This window comes from Leuciscus leuciscus (assembly GCF_965113295.1).
Source record: "Leuciscus leuciscus genome assembly, chromosome: 22".
NCBI classification, from domain to species: Eukaryota; Metazoa; Chordata; class Actinopteri; order Cypriniformes; family Leuciscidae; genus Leuciscus; species Leuciscus leuciscus.
In genome coordinates, this window is record NC_138746.1 from 35178953 (window position 1) to 35201283 (window position 22331).

At 45.3% G+C, this 22331-nt stretch overlaps 1 protein-coding gene across 2 annotated transcripts; it reads left to right on the top strand.

Moving 5' to 3' along the window:
• The first annotated feature begins 20049 nt into the window (after nucleotides 1–20049).
• On the top strand, nucleotides 20050–21973 carry LOC309487206 (uncharacterized protein). Of its 2 annotated transcripts, none has more exons than XM_082154755.1 (2): nucleotides 20050–20572; nucleotides 20603–21973. In XM_082154755.1, the coding sequence occupies exons 1-2, from the start codon at nucleotides 20081–20083 to the stop codon at nucleotides 21527–21529; spliced, it is 1419 nt and encodes a 472-aa protein (XP_082010881.1). In that variant the 5' UTR covers nucleotides 20050–20080; the 3' UTR covers nucleotides 21530–21973. The 2 variants fall into 2 exon arrangements, with proteins under 2 accessions (XP_082010881.1, XP_082010882.1); XM_082154756.1 differs by having other exon boundaries at nucleotides 20050–20524; nucleotides 20600–21973.
• Nucleotides 21974–22331: the final 358 nt, after the last annotated feature.

A 22331-nucleotide genomic window follows, 5' to 3' on the forward strand; every position in this document is an offset into this window, starting at 1 on the left:
AAAGAGACCAAGCGTGGAAACTGGAGAATCTAGAAGAACAGTCTTCTCTTTGTCTTTAATATCACTGAGGTTGAGCCACAGGTGCCTCTCAGTGGCCACCAGGGCTGCCATAGACCGCCCGATTGATTTAGCGGTCTCCTTGGTGGCCCTGAGAGACAAATCTGTGGCTCTGCGTAGTTCAGCAACAACCTCAGGACCAATACCCCCGCCCTCATCCAAATCACTCAATAATTCAGCCTGATAAGCCTGCAGCAGTGACATAGTATGAAGACACGCTGCAGCCTGACCAGAAGCTGAATAAGCCTTGCCCACCAGAGAAGAAGTCACTCTGAGGGGCTTATTAGGCAACGCCGGAGCTTTCAGGGAAGATGCCGTCGCTGGAGAGAGATAGCTCGCAAGCGTCTCTTCCACCTTCGGCATCTCCCCATAACCATGCTCTTTATACCCAGATATAGTGGAATAATTCATGGTTTGTGAATTAAAAACTCTATAAGAAACTGGTCTCTCCCACGATCTCGACACCTCAGTGTGGAGATCGGGAAAAAACGGCAGATTTCGGCGTTGTGGTTGTGCACGTGAGGGCAGGAAGCGTTCGTCAAGTTTACTTTTTGAACGAACGTCCTGTTTATCAGATGGCCACTCACATAATCTATCAACTGCTCTTGTCACTACATCCATCAATTCTTCAAATGCATGAGACTGAGGTGGGGCTTCCTCAGACTCAGCATCAACACTAACAACATCCAGTTCCTCAGAACTGGACAATTGCAGTGTTTGTTCTATCATCGGGGCGGAAGAAACCGCCGCGCGTGCTTCCGAACCCTGATGACAGACATCGGGTCTATCAGGTAAGGGCTGAGATAGGGCAGAGCCCGTCTCAGACCCCGCTGATAGATCCATTTGCGAACCCCAGGACTGAGATCGCCGCTGTGCCTCGGCAGCAGCGGGACCCGAGCCCTGGGGAACGCGAGCTTCCCGGAAGAAACTCAGCCGGGATCGGAGCGAGCGCATGGACAGCGCCTCGCAATGCACACAGCCAGCACCCTCGAGTGCTGACTTGGCAAGCTCCTCTCCCAAACAAACAATGCACAGAACGTGAGTGTCCCTACCCGTAATAAAACGCAGGCAGGGATGCACACACATTCTGAACTGTTCGCTGGACATAATTGCTTTCAGTGACAAGACAACAATAAATAGACAGAGACAGATTTCACATAGAGCGCTACTGAAGACAAAGAAGCTGTTGTTCTCTGGTTTTCAAGCAGGCTTTATAGTTTCCTGGTACGTGACGTCACCCGCATCTGACGTTCCGCCACGCCATTGGGCTGATTTTACATGTGCTTCAAGACATCATCACGCGAAGCGTTCCCCTAGCGTCAAACTCGACGCAACGCGAGTTCCCTTGAAAGGGAACCCCAAATTACACAAACTTGTAATTATAAAACATATAGTTACTATATACCAGGGGTCTCCAACCTTTTTTTGTGTGCGAGGGCTACCTCAAGGGATAAAATAATCTAGAAGGGATTTTTGTTTGTTATACTCAAAAATATTTATTATACATTAACATGGTGGTGCTTTTTTACTTTTCACCATCATATGCGAAATAATAAAATATCTTGATATTCTGGTTCAGACTTACAAGCGTTTAAAAAAAAATCAACAATTCCAGAAAAATTATGAAAGTATTGATTTTTTTGTGTGTCGATTTTCTATAAACCTATTGTACTGTTTTTGTTATCAAAAACAGTAGCCCAATCATTTAGTATAAATATAAATGCAAAAATAAATGAATAAACTGCCATATCTTCTAAACAAAAACATTACTGCATTACATTTAATATATTTATACATGACAATATTAATATAACAGCATTTTTAATATGATTGTATCAGGCACATTTCTGCCAAAAAAGTTTGTTGTGGAGTGAAATGTCTTCTAACTGGTTTGTTCTTGGAACAATGTTTCGCCTGTTTTTTGCATCAATATGTTGAGAATATCAGCGCTGTTTCATCTGGCTTTTAACAAGCTTAAATCACATAGTCATCTGTGGGTTTATAATAGAGAGAGAGGATTCTGCGCTGAATTGAAATGCTTCTCAGTGGATCGCGCAGCTCTGTGTAATAGCCCTAATGTTCGGGTGATCGAGATCAGCCCGCACAGCTGCTTTGTCCGCGATCGCTGTTTTTTGGGCCGAGCTGATAATGCTCTGCGCTGCTCAGATCAAACAAGTTTTGTTCCGCTTTTTGAGCGTTTGTCATTTGATGTTTCTCATACGCAATGCAAATGTTTAGTTGCACCGGCACAAAAAAAGGTCGCGAAATTATACCATTTCGATGTCTGGAGCCCTCAGTGGATCGCTATTGACAAGTTGGGGCTATTTATAGAATGTGTTTAGCGGGCAACTACGTTGGAGACCACTGCATACTACAACTTAACTATTCAAATAATGTAAGCAAATTTAAAAGTGCAGTATATGTAAGCCTTATAAAACGAACTTTCTGTCAGTGGCTAGTAGGCCGACTCTTCTAACTCAGTTTTTTTTTTTTTTTTTTACACGTAGCCTAGCATATATAAGTGATCGTATTAGTGCCTCTGCTGTCGGCTGTTCATACTGCTTTATTACACTTTTTTATTACTGGACTTTTCCAGAACGCACAGATTGTCAGTCCGTCCCTGGCAATACCCAAGCCATTCATGGACAGGTGTTCACTGATTAGTATTAACACTAAATGACTATAAATTCCTTTGTTTTGAGGTGTATCATAAAGCTTACATGATGAAATGTTAGTAATACGAATGTAACTCTCAGTCATGTATTTATTTGCCAAACGACGGTAATTTTCTTCAAATCTGCCACTCAGTCCCAGGTCAGCTGATTCACAGCAGCTTTGCCGCGCACGCTCTGTTGTTATGGATTGTCATCACTGTCCTGCGTTCTCATTGGTTTGCTGGCATTTAATGCGCAGGGAAAGCTGTCGTGAATCGCTCGCTCAAGAGGAAACAGATCTCGATCAACGAAAATCATATTGTGTTTGATACAAGACTAACAATACTAAATCAAGTGAAAACATTTTCATAACTGAAACGATTTTCATAATATTTTATTTTCTCCATAGGGACATTTATTTTTTAACGAAAACTTGTAAATTGTTAAAGACAGACCTAAGCAGACCTGTAACTAGGCTGTTTATCATAGTCTATGAGTTTTTGTTAAAGTCATCAATTTGCATTAGCTGTTTCAACTTATTAATACTTAAATAATAATTATATTTTTATTCTACTTATTATTCTAATGATATTTTACTTATATTATATGTATAATAGGCTACTAATATTTATTATATTATACTTATTTTTAATTCTTAATAAATCAAATAATAACACTTTTGGCATTCATTTGAATAGACGCCTGCCATGGAGTAATTGTTGTCTCTGATATTAGACGCCTGCCGATGCGCCGTAACGTTTAAAGGTGACGCATGTCATTTCTGCGACATTAGTGCCACCTAGTGGAATTACAAAAATACAACACATTTTGCAAACCCCCCTTTTGCTCGTTGTGCGACTTAACTCGACAGCTTTTACGGGTGCCTCTGAAAGTAGTTAATGCCTTCACAAGGGCATTAACTACTTTCAATAAATGGTCTAAAATAGCAAACTTTTAGCTGTGTTCCCATGTGTCATGAGATTAAGCAACTGAGAAGCTAACACTCTGTCTAGAGCGAATGCGCTTATTATAAACCCATCCAATGTGCACAGGTGCATTTTTGACATAACACATCACCAAGCATACCCGGATAAAAAAGTCACCGCTCGCCTCTGGTATATACACACTCCTGGCTGCATCTGAAATCACATATTTCCATACTATATAGTCGGTGAAAATCAGTATGTGATAAAATATGTATGTCAGAATAAACAGTATACTCATAATAGAGTAAGTAAAAAGTACCTAGATGACCTACTACTTCCAGTGTGCATACACTATACACTTTACAATCCCATGAGGCCACGGGAGAGGATTTGTGAATGGCAGTGAAGCGACGCAACTGACGCTGGTAGGTCATGTGACAAGGGCAACAAAGCGAATGTAGTACGTCTAGGTAATTACTTATACCAAAATAAGTAACTACTCAAGTATGTGATTTCGGACACACTCTTTTTGGTTTCTCGTTTTGGTTTCTGAATTTGTGGAAGCGAATTTGTAAAGCAAAATAAAATCTGTCGAAATATTATACGTTTTTTTTTTTTTTTTACAGAATGAATATTTTGGAAGTGAAATCTGAAAGGTGAATATGGATTAATTACTTTTTAATAATGAAAATGTGTGTGAAATGTTTTGAATTGAAATATTCACAGCCATGTTAAATATACGACCATGTTGAATTTCAGCCCATGAAAATGCAAGCCCTAAAAATACAATGCATTCAAATTCAAGCACGGTTAATGCAATGCATATATTTTTTTTTTTCAATTAGTGCAATTTAACACGCTTTTTTGTTTCAAAAACATTATTATATATATATATATATATATATATATATATATATATATATATATATATATATATATTTTTTTTTTTTATTTTTTTTTTTTTTTTGCCATTATTTTACTTCCATATTATATTGTACTGCTCTGAGACTTTGAAATACCTTGCCTAAAGCCATACGCAATAGTTCTAGCCTTTCCATTTTTAAATCCTGTCTTTAAACCCTTTTTAAATAGCTTATTCTGTTTTGTATAGCCTTTGTATATTATTGTATATTGTTTACTCATTTATTGCTTATGTTTCTTATTATTTGTTACGTGTCCAAGAGTGTCTTGAAAATCACCCATAAATAAAAAGTATTATTATTATTATATTATCAGAAAGACATTAAATTTCTAACTCTCCAAATGTGAGCACAGACTTCACAGATTTGTGTGGGGTATTTATTGCCTCCTTGCTCAGTTACTGCAATTATAGAGAAATCATTTCAGTTAATGAACATATTTTGCATGGCTCTCAGGAGCTCTTCTGACCCCCTGACAAGTGAAGAAGCTCTTAAACCTGTCATTTAAACCAGGAAAAGTGCAATATGCTATTGAGAAAATGTAATTAAGTTTTAAGCCATTTATTGTGTGCCATTAGCTTGTTGCATAAGCAATAAGTCGCGAACTGCGATTCATATTTTTAGCTCAGTCTCTCTTCATTCGCTTGTCCTCTGCATTCAGTGAAATTAAATAAATGGTGCATGTCTGCACATCATTGTCCATTTCATTTTCCATTGACCAGTAGTGGTCTGATTTTGCTCATGTGGTGGTAATACAACTCTAATGTTCACAAATAGAAGCAGAAACTTGCCAAATAGGACGTTATAAAACCTTTTGCTTGCATTGATTTTTAACACCTTCCAATGTGGAAAAACACATTATGCGTGTCACTAAAATGCTGCAATTTAAAAATATGTTATCAGTTTGCTTCTGATGCACAGCACTATTAGCTTTAAATTTACATATTAGTATCAGAAAGCCGCTTTGCATTCCAGGCACACCCACAGTCAACAAGGCCTGTAAGAAACCCCACAGCACAACACTTCAGCTTTGTCCACTCAATTTACGTACCTGGGGTACACATGCGTCTCTTCCCTAAAATAACCATATATGAACTTACAACGCCTCGTTTTACTTTGCATATCCTCATCTGCATATCATTTGCATATGCATATTCATCCATGTGATACCATGTTTAACGGTACAAGACATTAGGAAAATATGAGATACGGATGTGCATCACATTACATTGCTAAAAATATTTTAGTAGCCGATCCTTGCCTTGTTTTTTAATAAATCAAATAGTATAAAATACCTTTTAGAGAACGTTTTTTCTCAATTTTTTCCACTGGCCACTTAAAATGTAATGGAAACAGATAGGTCTTATTGTGCATTATTGATCATTATTTGCGCAAAAATATTTTCTGCTATTAGCATGCGCTCAGCAATCCTCGCTGTAGTTAAAACATTATAACACAGCATTCCATAGGAAACATGTTCAAAAGCATCGCATCCACCAGAAATATTTCTATTTATTAGAATTTTTTTTTTTTTTTTTTTTTACTTCTCAGTAATGATTTAATGTTATTTAAGTGTTTAACTCCATTAATGAGAATGGCATATTTAATCTAAATGTGTATATCAGATGTAGCCTAAAGCATAGTTTAAATCATTCTTTTATGTATGTGAACTGTTATTGTGATCATACACTGTATTTATGATTAGGACTCATAATGAGGATTTAAAGTGGTTTTCCTTCATCATCCGTCAGTCCCTCAGATCACCATCGGTGTCGCCAGAGTGCTCCGTCTCCAGAACGTTCGTACGAATGGGTCAGAGTTTGCGTGCAGATGCGCACATTTTCCCATCAAGTTTGTTTTTATAAATCCCATCTCATGCGTGTGACGTGGTGTCCGCCTCTCTCAGGGCCGGTGTTGTGCGACGCAACGCTCATAAATGAGGCCTCTGGTCCTTTAAAGCCCCACTGTAGTCAATAATTGTATCCCTTAAAAATCATCTTTGATCACTAAAATTAAATATTAAAAAAAATTTTCCTTGAAAAAAATATCTTGAATGTCACTCTACACCCTTGCCTCATTTAGTATACGCAGTTCTATGAATATCCAAATTAGCATATTTTTACAGAAAACACAAAAGAATAATCATTTTACGTACTGTAGCTGTTTTCCATTCAACAGCAGCTCATACAAAATATTAGTGTGTACAGGTTCACTTGTTTCTCTGAAGTACTGACTCTCAAACAGCAATGCAACTATTGTGGATGTTGATATGAAAAGCAATGTCTCTATGACTGAGACATTGGCTCAAATATGATAAAATAATTGAACATCAAACCAATATTTCATATAGAAGTGTTTATTTTGATAATAGCCATTTATTGTACATTCGATTGATCATTATTTGCCAGTCTGTGTGTGTCAGCTGTGTTCAACTGAAAGCTCGTACTCTGGCCTCAGAATAAAACCAACAATGATTAAAATAGACAGACCTCAGAGAACCCCAGCTCTGTCAGATGACATATGCTCAGTCTGGCAGGAGGACATCAAGAGTGTAACGTGGCAGACACTTCTGTGCTGGATCAGATGTGTGGGAGATACAGGAGAGAAATAGCCATCTTGCTGGAGATTAGCAGATCCCTCTCAAATCACCGGCCAAGTCTGAATTACAGCATGCAGTTTGAACCCTACATACTTGTCATATAAATGTATTCCGTCTCTCAGCAGGCGAAATGATTTGCAACGTGCATTGAGAAAAAAGACACTCTGAAATTACACCATTATTGAAAGCACATTTGACTGCACACATCAACTCGTTCACTCATGTACTTGGCCACATCACATCATAATGTCATAATGTGCAGGATCATTTCTCACATAAATTGTGAAACATACTTGACAAAGCCTAGCAGATAAATATTAAGTAGCCTACATAAAACACACTCAAAATAGCTAAAATGTTAAGCAGTGCAATGAAGTGGAAGTCGTAAAATTATTTGAGCTAAATAAAAAACAACTTATACTATTTTAATGTGCAAATATTAGTAAGATTGTAGGTCAGCCTCTTGAAAAGGTATATGAAAAGTTAAACGTTCAAACTCTCCTCTGTTGACTTGGAGCGCTGGTCGGACTCGATATTGTTCATATGCTCACACGAGTATGTGGATTCAAACATAGTCCGCACGGCTGTACTGATGCGTCGCAGTGTGGAAAAGTTCAGGGGAAGTTCATTCCAGGTTTTCAATATGAGATTGTCCTCACGCTCGAGGTTCAGCATGTCCTTCCACTTCTGTTCCTTTGCCAAATGTTCGCACTCACAAATGATGCTTGGTGACAAATTTGGTCGACCATTTCTTTTCCGAATTGAGCTCTCGACAGTCTATAACTCAAACCTCGCAGTGGAGTGTGGACTCATGTGGATGAGTGATGAATTTGAACAAATTCCTGTGCGCTCAAAAGTCCCCAAAACAAGCTTGAAATTACATCAAAAGGTCAGATGTGAAATAAACCTGCTGACTGAGTGGACATCACGAGCAGGCTCATTTGTGAGGCAGTTTTCCCTGAATGTCATGGGTGAAAAGTTCCAATTTAGTTTCAAACTCCAAGACGGCCTGGTATAGAGAATAAAACACTGTCCCGTGTCCTTGCATCCTCATGTTTAACTGGTTCAGATGCCCGGTAATGTCCACCACGTAACAGAACTTGCATTGCCAATCCCGGTCTGTGAGCTCATGGTGCAAGATTCCTTTCTTTCCCAAAAAGGCCTTCACCTCATCAAGCATGCAGAAAAACAAGCAAGAACTTTTCCTTTTGATAACAAGTGATAACAGGCTGGAATAGTTGCTCCCCGTTTCCTCCAACATCTCCTTGAACTTGTGCTCATTCAGTGCTCGGGCCACAAAGAAATTCACCACGCGTATTACTAATGACATGACTCACACAGTTCAGGCCCACATGATTGAGCACACTGTGTCTCTTGATGTAAGGCACAATGATAGTTCAAGAGATAAAAAGGCTTTGCATTTCCCCACCATACTTGCCGCTCCATCAGTGCACACTAGGGTGACCACCATCAGACAAACCAAATGTGGGACGATAATAAGTCTGTGTGGGACAATGTGGGACATGTTACCAACACCAAAACATAACCTGAAACTGTAATATAATATAATATAACTTAATAAAAACAATTGTATTCTGCCTTTCAGCTGATAAAAATCATTTGTTCTTTAGTCCCTTCCAGAAAACACCATTACATCACAATGTAACATAACATGTCTTTATTTGACATGTCATTTAAATTCAACATCACTGAGCCCAAAGGCAGCGGCATCATGCAGAGAACTATTTTATAAACAGTTCTGACCAAGTCCAATTAAAATCCAACAAAATAAACAATGAACAAATAAAATATAAAACAACATGAAATTAGATCATTGACAGTCTTATACTGTATATTAAGAAAATATTAAACCAAAAACTTTCATATTTTTTAGAAAGGATGAGAATTAGAACAACCACAGCAGGAAACAAGTTGATAAATTCTGTTAAATAAAAATTTTATTTGACCGAATTATCCATTTGTTTTCTGATAGGGAACACATAGAACGAATCACCGGTCCACATTTTGATTGACAGCCTTCACAACCTACTAGTGACCGTGTTTACTCCTTTCTTATCAACCATTGGATAGGATTTAAAAAACGGCTGTTGTATTTGTACGAAAAACTACGCGGCCAAAATAATAAATAAAATGCTTTCTTAAAAGGACAAAAGAACGCATGCATGTTTTCTTAGACTGATGAAAATGCGGGACATTTTCTCAATATGCGACGTGCGGGACAAGGAGTGAAAATGCTGTGCGGTACAACACAAAGCGGGACGGGTGGTCACCCTAGTGCACACAGAAACAAGTTTGTCCAGTGGCAGTTTTTTTTCAGTAGCAAAATCCATAATCACTCTCAGTATGTCTCTAGGTTCCGGCTCTAGGTTATTTGGTGCCCAAGGCGAGAGTGCCATAAGAGTACCCCCCCCCCCCCGATTAACGATTTTATCACGATTCTTTTTATTTTGGTTTATGTTACTATTTTGTGACTTAGCATTACAGCCAATCTAATGTCCATATTTTAAAAACAAAGCCTTAGGTACCAAAATAAAAAAATAAAAAAATGGCAGACAGGGGCGAAGAGAAATATATTTGTCATTATTTTCTTTGTTATTAAATATTAAGATCAAAGATACACATTACACATACACAACTTAATATACAAATTAAATAGGCTAAACAGTGCTTTACGTTTTCAGCTACAGTAGGTGTATTTAACAGTAGCATTGAAGAAAGTAATTAAATTAACAAATATGAAAATAAAACAAAACAGACTTCACTGTATAAATTATACATTGATACTTATTAAAGCTACTATTAAAGTTATCAGTCAAGAGCAGTGAGTGATTTTCTCTTTGCATTTTGTTGTTTTATTCAAATTATCATAAATTCAAATTATCATAATTTACTCTCTCAAGTTGTTTTAAACTCGAATAAGTTTCTTTCTTCTGTTGAAAATAAAAGTTATTTGGAAGAATGTGGGTAACCAAACAGTTGATATACCCCAGTGACTACCATAGTATATTTTTCTCCTATGAAAGTCAATGGGGACCAGCTATACTGTTTTGATAGCCACATTCTTCAAAATATTAATATTAGAAAATATTAGAAACTATTAGAAGGAAATTAAAACAGGTTTGGAACAACATTAGAGTGCGTAAATGATGAGATAATTTTTTTTTTTTGGGTGAACTATCCCTTTAAGCACAAGCGGCAGCGTGTTTACTATTGCTACTGTCTCTTTAACCCTTTATGACCTACCATAGAACAGTTCTGCCAGAGTATATCTTTGTATTTTTACATGCTGTGCTGTCATTCTTTTGAGCATTTTCATATGCCATACATCAAAATAATCCTTACTTTCCCAATTTGAAGGCTATATTTGTAATAAATCAATAGTAACTAGATAAATATCTCAAAAGTGCAATAAAAATAAAAAATAAAAAAAATCATATTTTTTTTCTACATGTTTTATTCAATACAGAAATTTGATAAATGCCAACCTCAAACTTGTCAATGTGAAAAACGTGCATAAAACGATTTTAAACTATACAGAATTGATTTGAACTGTTTACATAAATTAGTTTCTAAGATACACTCATTTATAGGTCTGTACAAATTGCGTAATATGCGTTTACAAATACAAAAGAAAAACAAACAAAAAACAAAAAACACAAAAATGCATTGCACATCATTTCTTTCTTTGGCTGCATACCTGGCTTTCTTCCTGATAAAACAATTTAAAACTATACAGAATTTATTTGAACTGTTTACATAAATTAGTTTCTAAGATACACTCATTTGAGTCTGTACAAATTGCGTAATATGCGTTTACAAAAACAAAAGAAAAACAAAGAAAAAAAAGAGAAAAAACACAATGCACTGCACGTCATTTCTTTCTTTGGCTGCACACCTGGCTTTATTCCTTCAAGAAAGTCGGCTTCGTCCTTGAAACGGAATCTGGAGCCGATGAGCAGACGGAGAGTTCATCTTCATCGGACGCAATTAGTATTGCCAAAACATCCGCGTCCATGTACTTTCGTTTAGACTATGTTACGTGCGCGCGCGCGTGTGTGTGTGTGTGTGTGTGTGTGTGTGTGTGTGTGTGAATGTGCTTGCATTTGTAAAAGTGTATTTGTGAGTGTGTAAAGGAGAAATAAATGATAAAATGAAGCAATGATAAAAAGACAATAACGAAAAGAAAGAAACATACCAGTACAGCATATGGGAGTCAAACGCATGGTCAAATGACGCAGCGTGTGACGTCACAACATGTGACAACCTTTGGGGTCATAGTGCACAGAACGTGATACGTCAATGAGCATCGGAAGATGTAACTATCAATCGCAGATCTACAGAACGTGTGCAAAGACGTGCAATGCATTTTTGTGTGGTTTTTTTTTTTGTAAACGCATATTACGCAATTTGTACAGACTCATTAGAGGGTGAAAAGAACGCAACAGGAGCATGTTGGAGGCTTGATCTGAACATGTTACATCTCTGGTTTTGTATGCAAAAAGAGTTATTGAGCTAGCGATTTGGTTTCAGTTTCTATAGGCTCTTAAACAGACACACGCAAACGGGAGCGCCGGCGCTCCCGTCGGTCTTAAAGGGTTAAGAGCTGCGCGCGACGCGTCTAATATACACGCATTTGACAAGCAGATTTTCTCTAAATTTTCTCAAGTTTGCTTTCACTTTAGACATAACCGACTTTGTTTATGTAAACCTTGTGTGTATTTAACAGTATAAGCACAATAAGACTCGAAAGATAACGTAACCTCGGTTCTCTCTAGAAGAGGGAACGAGTACTTGCGTAAGTATCTTACGCTAGGGGAAAACCTCTTTTCCTCGAGATATTGAAGCCAAAAATTATCCTTAATTTTGCAATAATGTAAAACGCATTGCAGCAGCATGCAGACATGGGCGAGACAACTGCACCAGCCTATCGATAGAGGCCCCTCATGACGTCAGAACCAATGAGGGTGCTTCGCGCCCATTACGTCATGTCCCGCCGAAAGCGGGTCGGGCTAGGGCTATAAATACGGCCCAGAGAGGCTGGTTTGGTCAGTTTTTTTCATCGCTGAAGCGAATCAGAACGTGACGCATGCACGGCAAGATACCCAAGTACTCGTTCCCTCTTCTAGAGAGAACCGAGGTTACGTTAGTAACCGAGTACGTTCTCTTACGAGAGGTTCTCTCGTACTTGCGTAAATATCTTACGCTAGGGGAACACAGTGTAAAACGCCGTGCGTGCTTGAGACATAACACTAAAGTCCCAAGGGCAGGTGCCCGGGGCTCATACAGTGCCTAATCACAAGGGACTCACAGAGAATCCGGGAAGAGGGGCTAGAATAGCATCATTTCTGTAATATAGAGCTCTGATAAGAGCATATTATATCAAGTGTTCCACACAGCCAGGGCGAGCTCGGCCTGGACTGATAAATATGGGGGACTTACGCACTGCCCACAGAAGTATACAGACGATCAGTGATCGACGCTCTAGCAGTTTCAGCATCCTGAGCCGATAGCATCGGGCGGGCAATACTGAAAAAATTAAACCGAGAGCAACCTAGCTTGTAAAGCGGGAACCTCGAGGTTATAAAACCTTATAAATGTAGACGGGGAGGCTCAGCCTGCCGCCATACAGATATCTTGCAAGGCAATCCCACTGGACCAAGTGCGCTTTGACACCTATCGGGCATTGCAGGCCCTTGGATGTGTAAGCTAGCGCTATAGCATCAACTATCCATCTGGATAGACTCTGTTTTGATGCAGCTAGTCCCTTAGAACGTCCGCTGAACAAAACAAAGAGCTGCTCCGTCTGTCTGAAAACAGATGAGCGAGACACATAGGCTCTTAACGCCCTGACCGGGCAAAGGAAGCCTGCGTCCCCTTCCTCTTCAGATACCGGCAGGGCCTACAGGGAGATAACCTGTGCCCTAAAGTGAAAGTGAAAGTGAAAGTGACACGTTACGGCCAAGTATGGTACGGCCATACTTGGAATTTGACCTCTGCATTTAACCCATCCAAGTTAATGCACACACATTAGGAGCAGAGTAGTGAGTAGTTAACACACACACACTGCAAACGTGGATACACACACCCAGAGCAGCGGGCAGCCTTTGTGTGGCGCCCGGGGAGCGATTAGGGGTTAGGTGCCTTGCTCAAGGGCACCTCAGTAATTTCCCACCGGTTCTGGAATCGAACCAGCAACCTTTGGGTTACCAGTCCAACTCCCTAACCACTAGGCCATGACTGCCCCTTGGCAGTCATGTATTGAGGTGTATTGAGGGATTTAGGAACATATCCGTGCTTTGGTTTGAGTATGACTCTCGAGTCATTAGGCCCAAACTTCATACACGTCGCACTCACTGAGAGCGCTTGCAAATCCCCTATGCGCTTCACTGAAGCGAGAGCCAGAAGAAACACTGTTTTGAAAGACAAGAGTTTCAGGTCTATTGACTGTATTGGCTCAAATGGGGCACCTTTCATGGCTTCCAGAACCGTGGAAAGGTCCCAAACGGGAACTGAGGGAGGTCTGGGAGGGTTCAGCCTCTTAGCTCCTCTAAGGAAGCGAATGACCAGATCGTTCCTTCCTAATGACTGGCCAAGCGGTGGTTCAGCGAACGCTGCTATGGCCACCACATAAACTTTGAGCGTGGATGGGGTTCTGCCCTTATCCAGAAGCTCTTGTAAAAAGGAGAGAACCTCCGGCACCCCACAGCGTGAGGGTGAAGTGCCACTCGCTGTACACCAGCTAGTGAACACAGACCATTTTGAGGAATAGAGCCGCCTCGTAGATGGAGCTCTAGCCTGTGTGATCGTGTTTAACACTCCCGCTGGGAGATAAACGGGTACCCGTTGATGGCCCACACATGTAGGGACCAAAGCTCCGTGTAAGGATGCCAGATCGAGCCGTTTGCCTGCGAGAGGAGATCCCTCCTCACCGGTATCGGCCACAGGGCGGTACTCGTCAGCTGCATCAGGACTGGAAACCAGACTTGGTTTGTCCAAAAATGGGGCGACGAGTAGCACCGGGCATCCGCTCTCCCTGATTCGCTCTAACACCTGGGGTAGGAGCGTGACAGGGGGAAACGCATAGAGCGGGCAGCGGGGCCACGTGAGCCAGCGCATCCCTGCTCTTGGAGAAAAATTCCTGACAATGAGCGTTCTCTTGAGACGCAAATAGGTCTATTTTCGCTCTGCCAAATGTCCTCCATAGCAGTTTGACTGTCTGTGGGTGTAATTCTGCAAAATAAATAAAGCAAAATAATCTTGTTTTAAGATTATTAAAATAATAAAAATCTTGAAACAAGATTATTTACCTTAACCCACTGGCAGATAATTCTGCTTGTTTTAAGCAAAAACTCACTTAATTTTAATTAAATCCCCCTTAAAACAGGACATAATATCTTATGTCATTTTACTCATCTAGTAAATACATCTTGATTTAAGAATTTTTATATATTTGGACTGGAAACAAGACAAAAATACTTAGTAAGAAAACATTTTTTGCAGTGTGGGCATTTTGTCTACACTCATAACACCATCGGCCGTGGCCGGAACACCAGAAAACACACTCTTATGGGATTTATCTGGGTAGCCGTAAAAGCGGCGTTTGTGTGCAGGCAAGCGGGCTGTGTCGCCGACTTGTTTACTGCAGAATACACTGGAACAGTCGCATTTACTGGAACTGAACGAGCGAGAAGTTGCCATAGAAACAGAGAGCGTCAACATGCTGGCGTTTGTTTGAAGGCGTGCGTGTATTACAATAGGCTCGTCCACTGCAATATTGACATTTCCAGAGAAATGTGTGAGAATGGAGGTAGATCCAGCTGCAGCTGGACTAGGAACACTCTTTTCTCCTTTCGCCAGTGACGCACGGAAACCATAGAAACGGTGCTTGGGTGCAGGCGAGCGGGTTGTACAACGCGCTCGTTGGCTGCAAAAATACACATCTGCAGTCGCCTTTTCAGGGAACTGACAGAGCGAGCATTGACGGCATAATTTTATCTGCCGGTCGACCCGGGCTCGAACACAGGTCTCTCGCGCGATAGCCTGAGAATCTGCCACTGGGCCACAGGGGAAGACACATTGGTATTTAGTTAGCGCGAGTATTATCAGAGAGCGTCAACATACTGCCGTTTGTTTGCGGGCGTGCGTGCATTACAACAGGCTCGCTCACTGCAGTATTGACATTTCCAGTCGCCTGAACTTCAGAGGGGAATGAGAAATGTGTGAGAAATAGATTTCGGCCCGGCCACAGCGGGACATAAACGCTCTTTTCTCCTTTCGCCAGTGACGCACGGGAACCATAGAAACGGTGTTTGGGTGCAGGCGAGCGGATTGTACAACGCGCTCGTTGGCTGCAAAATGCACAGCTGCAGTCGCCTTTCAGGGAACTGACAGAGCGAAGCATTGGAGGCATAATTAATCTGCCGTTAGACCGGGATTCGAACACCGGTCTCTCGTGTGAAAAACCAAAGATTCCGCCACTGAGCCACAGGGGGGGACACAAAGGTTTTCAGATGCACGAGCATATAAGAGCGTCAACATGTTTTCTTCGGCGTTTGCTTGCAGGCGCTGCAATATTTATATTTCCAGTCGCCTGATCAGGGAACTGAGAAATGTGTGAGAAAATTCAGGTCCGTCCAGCTTCGGCGGGACTATAAACACTATTTTCTCCTTTCGCCGGTGAGTGACGCGTGAATGGGGCGCAGGGGCAGGGTAGCTTTCTTGTACGTAAAGAAAAACTAACCCCGACCGTCCGCTTCCAGCCTCCTCTGTGAACGGCGCAGTTTGCGCGGCTCGAACAGAGGGAGAGAGAAAGCTAGCCCCGTGACCGTCCGCTCCTGACATCCCCTGTGAACGGCGCGGTTTGCGCGGCTCGAACAGAGGGAGAGCAGGTATCATCCTCCAAGCAGGCAAGGCAAGCGGGCGCACCGGCGAGCTTTGCGGGCGAACACACACATACACAAAACACAGTAGCAGAGAAAAGGATATGTACGCCGGAAAGCGTGAGCAGGAACGGCGACTGAAGGCGGCGAGTTGTCGACCGGCAGCTTCAGATGCAGAACAAATCCCGCTGAGTGCTTGAATCAGACGGCGCGGCTTCCTCTCAGGATCCAGCGATGCGTAGGCTCGCTGAAGAGATAAAAAACTGACCAAACCAGCCTCTCTGGGCCGTATTTATAGCCCTAGCCCGACCCGCTTTCGGCGGGACATGACGCAATGGGCGCGAAGCACCCTCATTGGTTCTGACGTCATGAGGGGCCTCTATCGATAGGCTGGTGCAGTTGCCGCAGAGCAGCCAATGGGCGCGCGAGCTGTCTCGCCCATGTCTGCATACTAAATTTAGGGTTTTTAAGGATAATTTTTGGCTTCAATATCTCGAGGAAAAGAGGTTTTCCCCTAGCGTAAGATACTTACGCAAGTACGAGAGAACCTCTCGTAAGATAACTTAATCCAGTATCAAGGCGCTGGTAGACTGGCTTTAGTGCATGTGAGCTTTACATGTACGCGCTGAGAAACGCACACGTTAGAACAGCGCATCAGCACGCGAATTAAATGTTTAACCGACAAGGCATTAAAGCACATGCAAATATGAACTTTTGTGAACTGCAGTCCCGTTCCGCTGCGTTAACATTTTATGTGAATATACGTCGCGTTGTTCAGTATGTTGGGACAGAGGCGCCAGAAGAGATATAATGCACGATTCTACGATATTTCTTCAAAAGCAGATCGTGGAGACATTTTAATCGTCCACGATCAAAAATCGTCATATCGCACAACCCTAATTTAAAGCGCTAAAACCAGCTGTCAGATGTTTTCGCGCCACTCCCGGTTGCTGAGCAACGCGCGTGAGTTTGACAGCTGCCTGTCAGAGTGACTCAGTCGTTTTTTAGGATTGTAATATAATCTAGTAAAAGAAATGGACAAATTCAAGCAGTGTGTGGACAGTGCACAGTAAAAATGTACAGTGTGTGCGCAGCTTTCATAATACGATACATACATTTAAATAACTTTTTTTTTATTATTATGCAATTTTGCGCCCTGTCCAGCAGATGGCGGCCGCCTGTGTCGCCTGTCGGTAAAGCCGGCCCTGCCCTTTAGTTGTAAGCTTCATAGGCAGAATGGCCAGGCTTTTAAGTATTATGTCACCAGACGCAAAGCGCCTAACTGTAACGGTCACCAGCTGGAGTGCCCTTGAAAGCCACCAGAGGGCACTCGACATCAGACACTCACGTTCACTCTGACTACATTTCCCATACTCTCTGCCCGGACTCATCTCTGATCACTCATCACAGTCACCTGTACCTCATTATCACTGATTGCATTCACCTGTGTCCCATCACCCTGTTAGTCTCAGTCTATTTATACCATGTTCATTCATTCACTCACTGCGAAGTCTTGTTTTAGTGTTACACTGCAATTCTGAGCATTCTCTTGGTTTCCTTGTCTCTTGGTTTTTGGATATCTTGCCCTGTTCCCTGGATTACTCTCTTGCCTCTGGTCCCTGCCTGTTTTGTTTGTTTGTTTGTTTCTTTCTTTCTTTTGTTGGACTGCCTATCTGTGTATGACCCTTGCCTGTATCTTGGATTACGCCTCTGGATTGCCCTCAAATAAAGCTGCACTTGGATCTAAACCTTCGTGTCTCGGAACAGTCCGTAACAGAAGACTTCGCCACGCCCAGATCCAGCAGCTATGACCACCAGGAATCCAGCAGTACAGATCTCGCCTGATCCTCCCAGCATGAGCCGGGAATTCGCTGGACAGATCGCGGCCTTGGCCCTGGATAGCCTCGATCTGTTCCAGTACACCTGGGGGTTTGTTCCTCTCGCTGCCTCTTGCTCTCTGGGTGACGAGGCAATTAAGCTGTGTTACCGGCTGGGGGCTAAGGAGGTCGACCCGAGGGAGCTCCCCGATCTCTCCGGTTTGGATTGGAGAGAGGCACTCTCCAGATGTGAGGAGAGCTTCCTTCCATGGCACACCAGGTCATCGTCTGCACTTCACGCCAGTCCAGCCGAGCCTGCACTTCACGCCAGTCCAGCCGAGCCCGCACTTCACGCCAAATCTGCCGAAGCCAAGGCAGTATGCGTCATGCCCGCCGCCCCTGAGACTGAGAGCATCATGCCTGCCGCGCCTGAGACAGCAAGCGACATGCCTGCCAAGCTAGAGCCTGCACCGCTGGTCCCGTCCAGCACAGAGCCCTCTTCACCGCTGGTCCCGTCCAGCACAGAGCCCTCTTCACCGCTGGTCCCGTCCAGCACAGAGCCCTCTTCACCACTGGTCCCGTCCAGCACAGAGCCCTCTTCACTGCTGGTCTCGTCCAGCACAGAGCCTTCTTCACTGCGGGTCCCGTCCAGCCCAGAGCCCTCTTCACCGCTGGTCCCGTCCAGCACAGAGCCCTCTTCACCACTGGTCCCGTCCAGCCCAGAGCCCTCTTCGCCGCTGGTCCCGTCCAGCCCAGAGCCCTCTTCGCCGCGGGTCCCGTCCAGCCCAGAGCCCTCTTCGCCGCTGGTCCCGTCCAGCCCAGAGCCCTCTTCGCCGCTGGTCCCGTCCAGCCCAGAGCCCTCTTCGCCGCGGGTCCCGTCCAGCCCAGAGCCCTCTTCGCCGCTGGTCCCGTCCAGCTCAGAGCCCTCTTCATCGCTGGTCCTGTCCAGCTCAAAGCCCTCGCCGCCACTGGTCCCGTCAAGCTCAGAGCGCGCTGATCCTGATCCAGAGACTGAGCTTCACGTCACTTCTGCCGGTCCTGAGACTGAGCTTCACGTCAGTCCTGCCGAGCCAGAGCCAGAGCTTCACGTCAGTCCTGCCGAGCCAGAGCCAGAGCTTCACGTCAGTCCTGCCGAGCCAGAGCCAGAGCTTCACGTCAGTCCTGCCGAGCCAGAGCCAGAGCTTCACGTCAGTCCTGCCGAGCCAGAGCCAGAGCTTCACGTCAGTCCTGCCGAGCCAGAGCCAGAGCCAGAGCTTCACGTCAGTCCTGCCGAGCCAGAGCTTCACGTCAGTCCTGCCGAGCCAGAGCTTCACGTCAGTCCTGCCGAGCCAGAGCTTCACGTCAGTCCTGCCGAGCCAGAGCTTCACGTCAGTCCTGCCGAGCCAGAGCTTCACGTCAGTCCTGCCGAGCCAGAGCTTCACGTCAGTCCTGCCGAGCCAGAGCTTCACGTCAGTCCTGCCGAGCCAGAGCTTCACGTCAGTCCTGCCGAGCCAGAGCTTCACGTCAGTCCTGCCGAGCCAGAGCTTCACGTCAGTCCAGTCGAGCCAGAGCTTCACGTCAGTCCTGCCGAGCCAGAGCCAGAGCTGCACGTCAGTCCTGCCGAGCCAGAGCCAGAGCTTCACGTCCGTCCTGACCAGCCAGAGCCAGAGACTGTGTACGCCACGTCTTCCACGCCTGTGTCTTCGGACAAGATGGCCGACTCCACGCCTGTGTCTTCGGACAAGATGGCCGACTCCACGCCTGTGTCTTCGGACAAGATGGCCGACTCCACGCCTGTGTCTTCGGACAAGATGGCCGACTCCACGCCTGTGTCTTCGGACGAGATGGCCGCTGCCGAGCCGGATCCAGTGTCTGCGGACAAGATGGTTGCCGCCGAGCCTGTTCACGTCACGTCTGCCGATCCAGAGACTGTTCACGTCACGTCTGCCGATCCAGAGACTGTTCACGTCACGTCTGCCGATCCAGAGACTGTTCACGTCACGTCTGCCGATCCAGAGACTGTTCACGTCACGTCTGCCGATCCAGAGACTGTTCACGTCACGCCTGCCGAGCCTGTGTCTTCGGACAGGAAGGCCGCCGCCGAGCCCGTTCACGTCACGCCTGCCGAGCCCGTTCACGTCATGCCTGCCGAGCCCGTGTCTTCGGACAAGAAGGCCGCCGCCGAGCCTGTTCACGTCACGCCTGCCGAGCCCGTGTCTTCGGACAAGATGGCCGCCGCCGAGCCTGTTCACGTCACGCCTGCCGAGCCTGTGTCTTCGGACAAGATGGCCGCCGCCGAGCCTGTTCACGTCACGCCTGCCGAGCCTGTGTCTTCGGACAAGAAGGCCGCCACCGAGCCTGTTCACGTCACGCCTGCCGAGCCTGTATCCCCTGACAAGATGGCCGCCGTCGAGCCTGCGTCTGTTCCTGAGCCTGAGCCGGTGGTGCCAGTTCCAGTGCCTGAGCCGGTGGTGCCAGTTCCAGTGCCTGAGCCGGTGGTGCCAGTTCCAGTGCCTGAGCCGGTGGTGCCAGTTCCAGTGCCTGAGCCGGTGGTGCCAGTTCCAGTGCCTGAGCCGGTGGTGCCAGTTCCAGTGCCTGAGTCGGTGGTGCCAGTTCCTGTTCCTGAACTGGTGTCTGTGTCTGTGTCTGTTCCTGTTTCTGAGCCGGTGTCTGTGTCTGTGTCTGTTCCTGTTTCTGAGCCGGTGTCTGTTCCTGTTCCTGTTCCTGAGCCGGTGTCTGTTCCTGAGCAGCTGGTGCCTGTTCCTGAGTGGGTGCCTGTTCCGTGGCCGCCCGAGGGGTCGTCTCCGCCGTGGCCGCCCGAGGGGTCGTCTCCGCCGTGGCCGCCCGAGGGGTCTTCTCCGCCGTGGCCGCCCGAGGGGTCTTCTCCGCCGTGGCCGCCCGAGGGGTCTTCTCCGCCGTGGCCGCCCGATGAACAGTCCGCTCCATCCTGGCCGCCTGAGGGAAAGTCTCCGCCCTGGCCGCCTGATGTACTGTCTGCTCCGCCCTGGCCGCCTGATGGACTGTCTGCTCCGCCCTGGCCACCAGATGGACTGTCTGCTCCGCCCTGGTCGTCTGAAGGGTCGTCTGCTCCGCCCTGGCCGCCTGAAGGGTCGTCTGCTCCGCCCTGGCCGCCTGAAGGGTCGTCTGCTCCGCCCTGGCCGCCTGAAGGGTCGCCTGCTCCGCCCTGGCCGCCTGAAGGGTCGCCTGCTCCGCCCTGGCCGCCTGAAGGGTCGCCTGCTCCGCCCTGGCCGCCTGAAGGGTCGCCTGCTCCGCCCTGGCCGCCTGAAGGGTCGCCTGCTCCGCCCTGGCCGCCTGAAGGGTCGCCTGCTCCGCCCTGGCCATCTGAAGGGTCGCCTGCTCCGCCCTGGCCACCTGAAGGGTCGCCTGCACTGCCTGCTCCGCCCCGGTCGCCTGCACTGCCTGCTCCGCCCCGGTCGCCTGCACTGCCTGCTCCGCCCCGGTCGCCTGCACTGCCTGCACTGCCAGCTCCGCCCTGGTCACCTGCACTGCCTGCGTCGCCACAGTCTCCAGGTCCTCTTCCGCTCCACGGGCCTGGCCCTCCATCCCGCCCCCGGGTCCGCCTCCGCTCCACCACCCTCCTGGACAATTTAGGAGCGTCTGGAATCCGCTCCTTAAAGGGGGGGCTATGTAACGGTCACCAGCTGGAGTGCCCTTGAAAGCCACCAGAGGGCACTCGACATCAGACACTCACGTTCACTCTCAGACTACATTTCCCATACTCTCTGCCCGGACTCATCTCTGATCACTCATCACAGTCACCTGTACCTCATTATCACTGATTGCATTCACCTGTGTCCCATCACCCTGTTAGTCTCAGTCTATTTATACCATGTTCATTCATTCACTCACTGCGAAGTCTTGTTTTAGTGTTACACTGCAATTCTGAGCATTCTCTTGGTTTCCTTGTCTCTTGGTTTTTGGATATCTTGCCCTGTTCCCTGGATTACTCTCTTGCCTCTGGTCCCTGCCTGTTTTGTTTGTTTGTTTGTTTCTTTCTTTCTTTTGTTGGACTGCCTATCTGTGTATGACCCTTGCCTGTATCTTGGATTACGCCTCTGGATTGCCCTCAAATAAAGCTGCACTTGGATCTAAACCTTCGTGTCTCGGAACAGTCCGTAACACTAACAATGCTTAAGCCCTACTCGGACAGGATTCGTTTTATAAGGGTAGATGGAGTACTGTAATTTTACCACAGGATGTCTGTACTAATAATGGGCAATTAGCACACGATAAGAAATCTCAGTAAAACTAGCAGAAGTGGGACGGGTAACTCGATTTACGCAGCGCCGTCACTTTCCTGTCGTCATGTGCTTATTTCAAGCACCTCCATACTTGAAAAATGCAAAACCGCGGAAAACTACTTTTAAACAGGAAATTATGGAATATTCACGTACATATTTACATCATTTTCTTTAGGGCAAGAGAAAAGAAATCTGCCAAAGTTATATCCTTGATCAG

Coding starts and splice junctions, on each gene's coding strand:
- LOC309487206 (XM_082154755.1), top strand. CDS start 20,081: ATGGCCGCCGCCGAGCCTGTTCACGTCACGCCTGCCGAGCCTGTGTCT. Junction 20,573..20,602: donor CGGTGTCTGTTCCTGTTCCT/GTTCCTGAGCCG, acceptor GTTCCTGAGCAG/CTGGTGCCTGTTCCTGAGTG.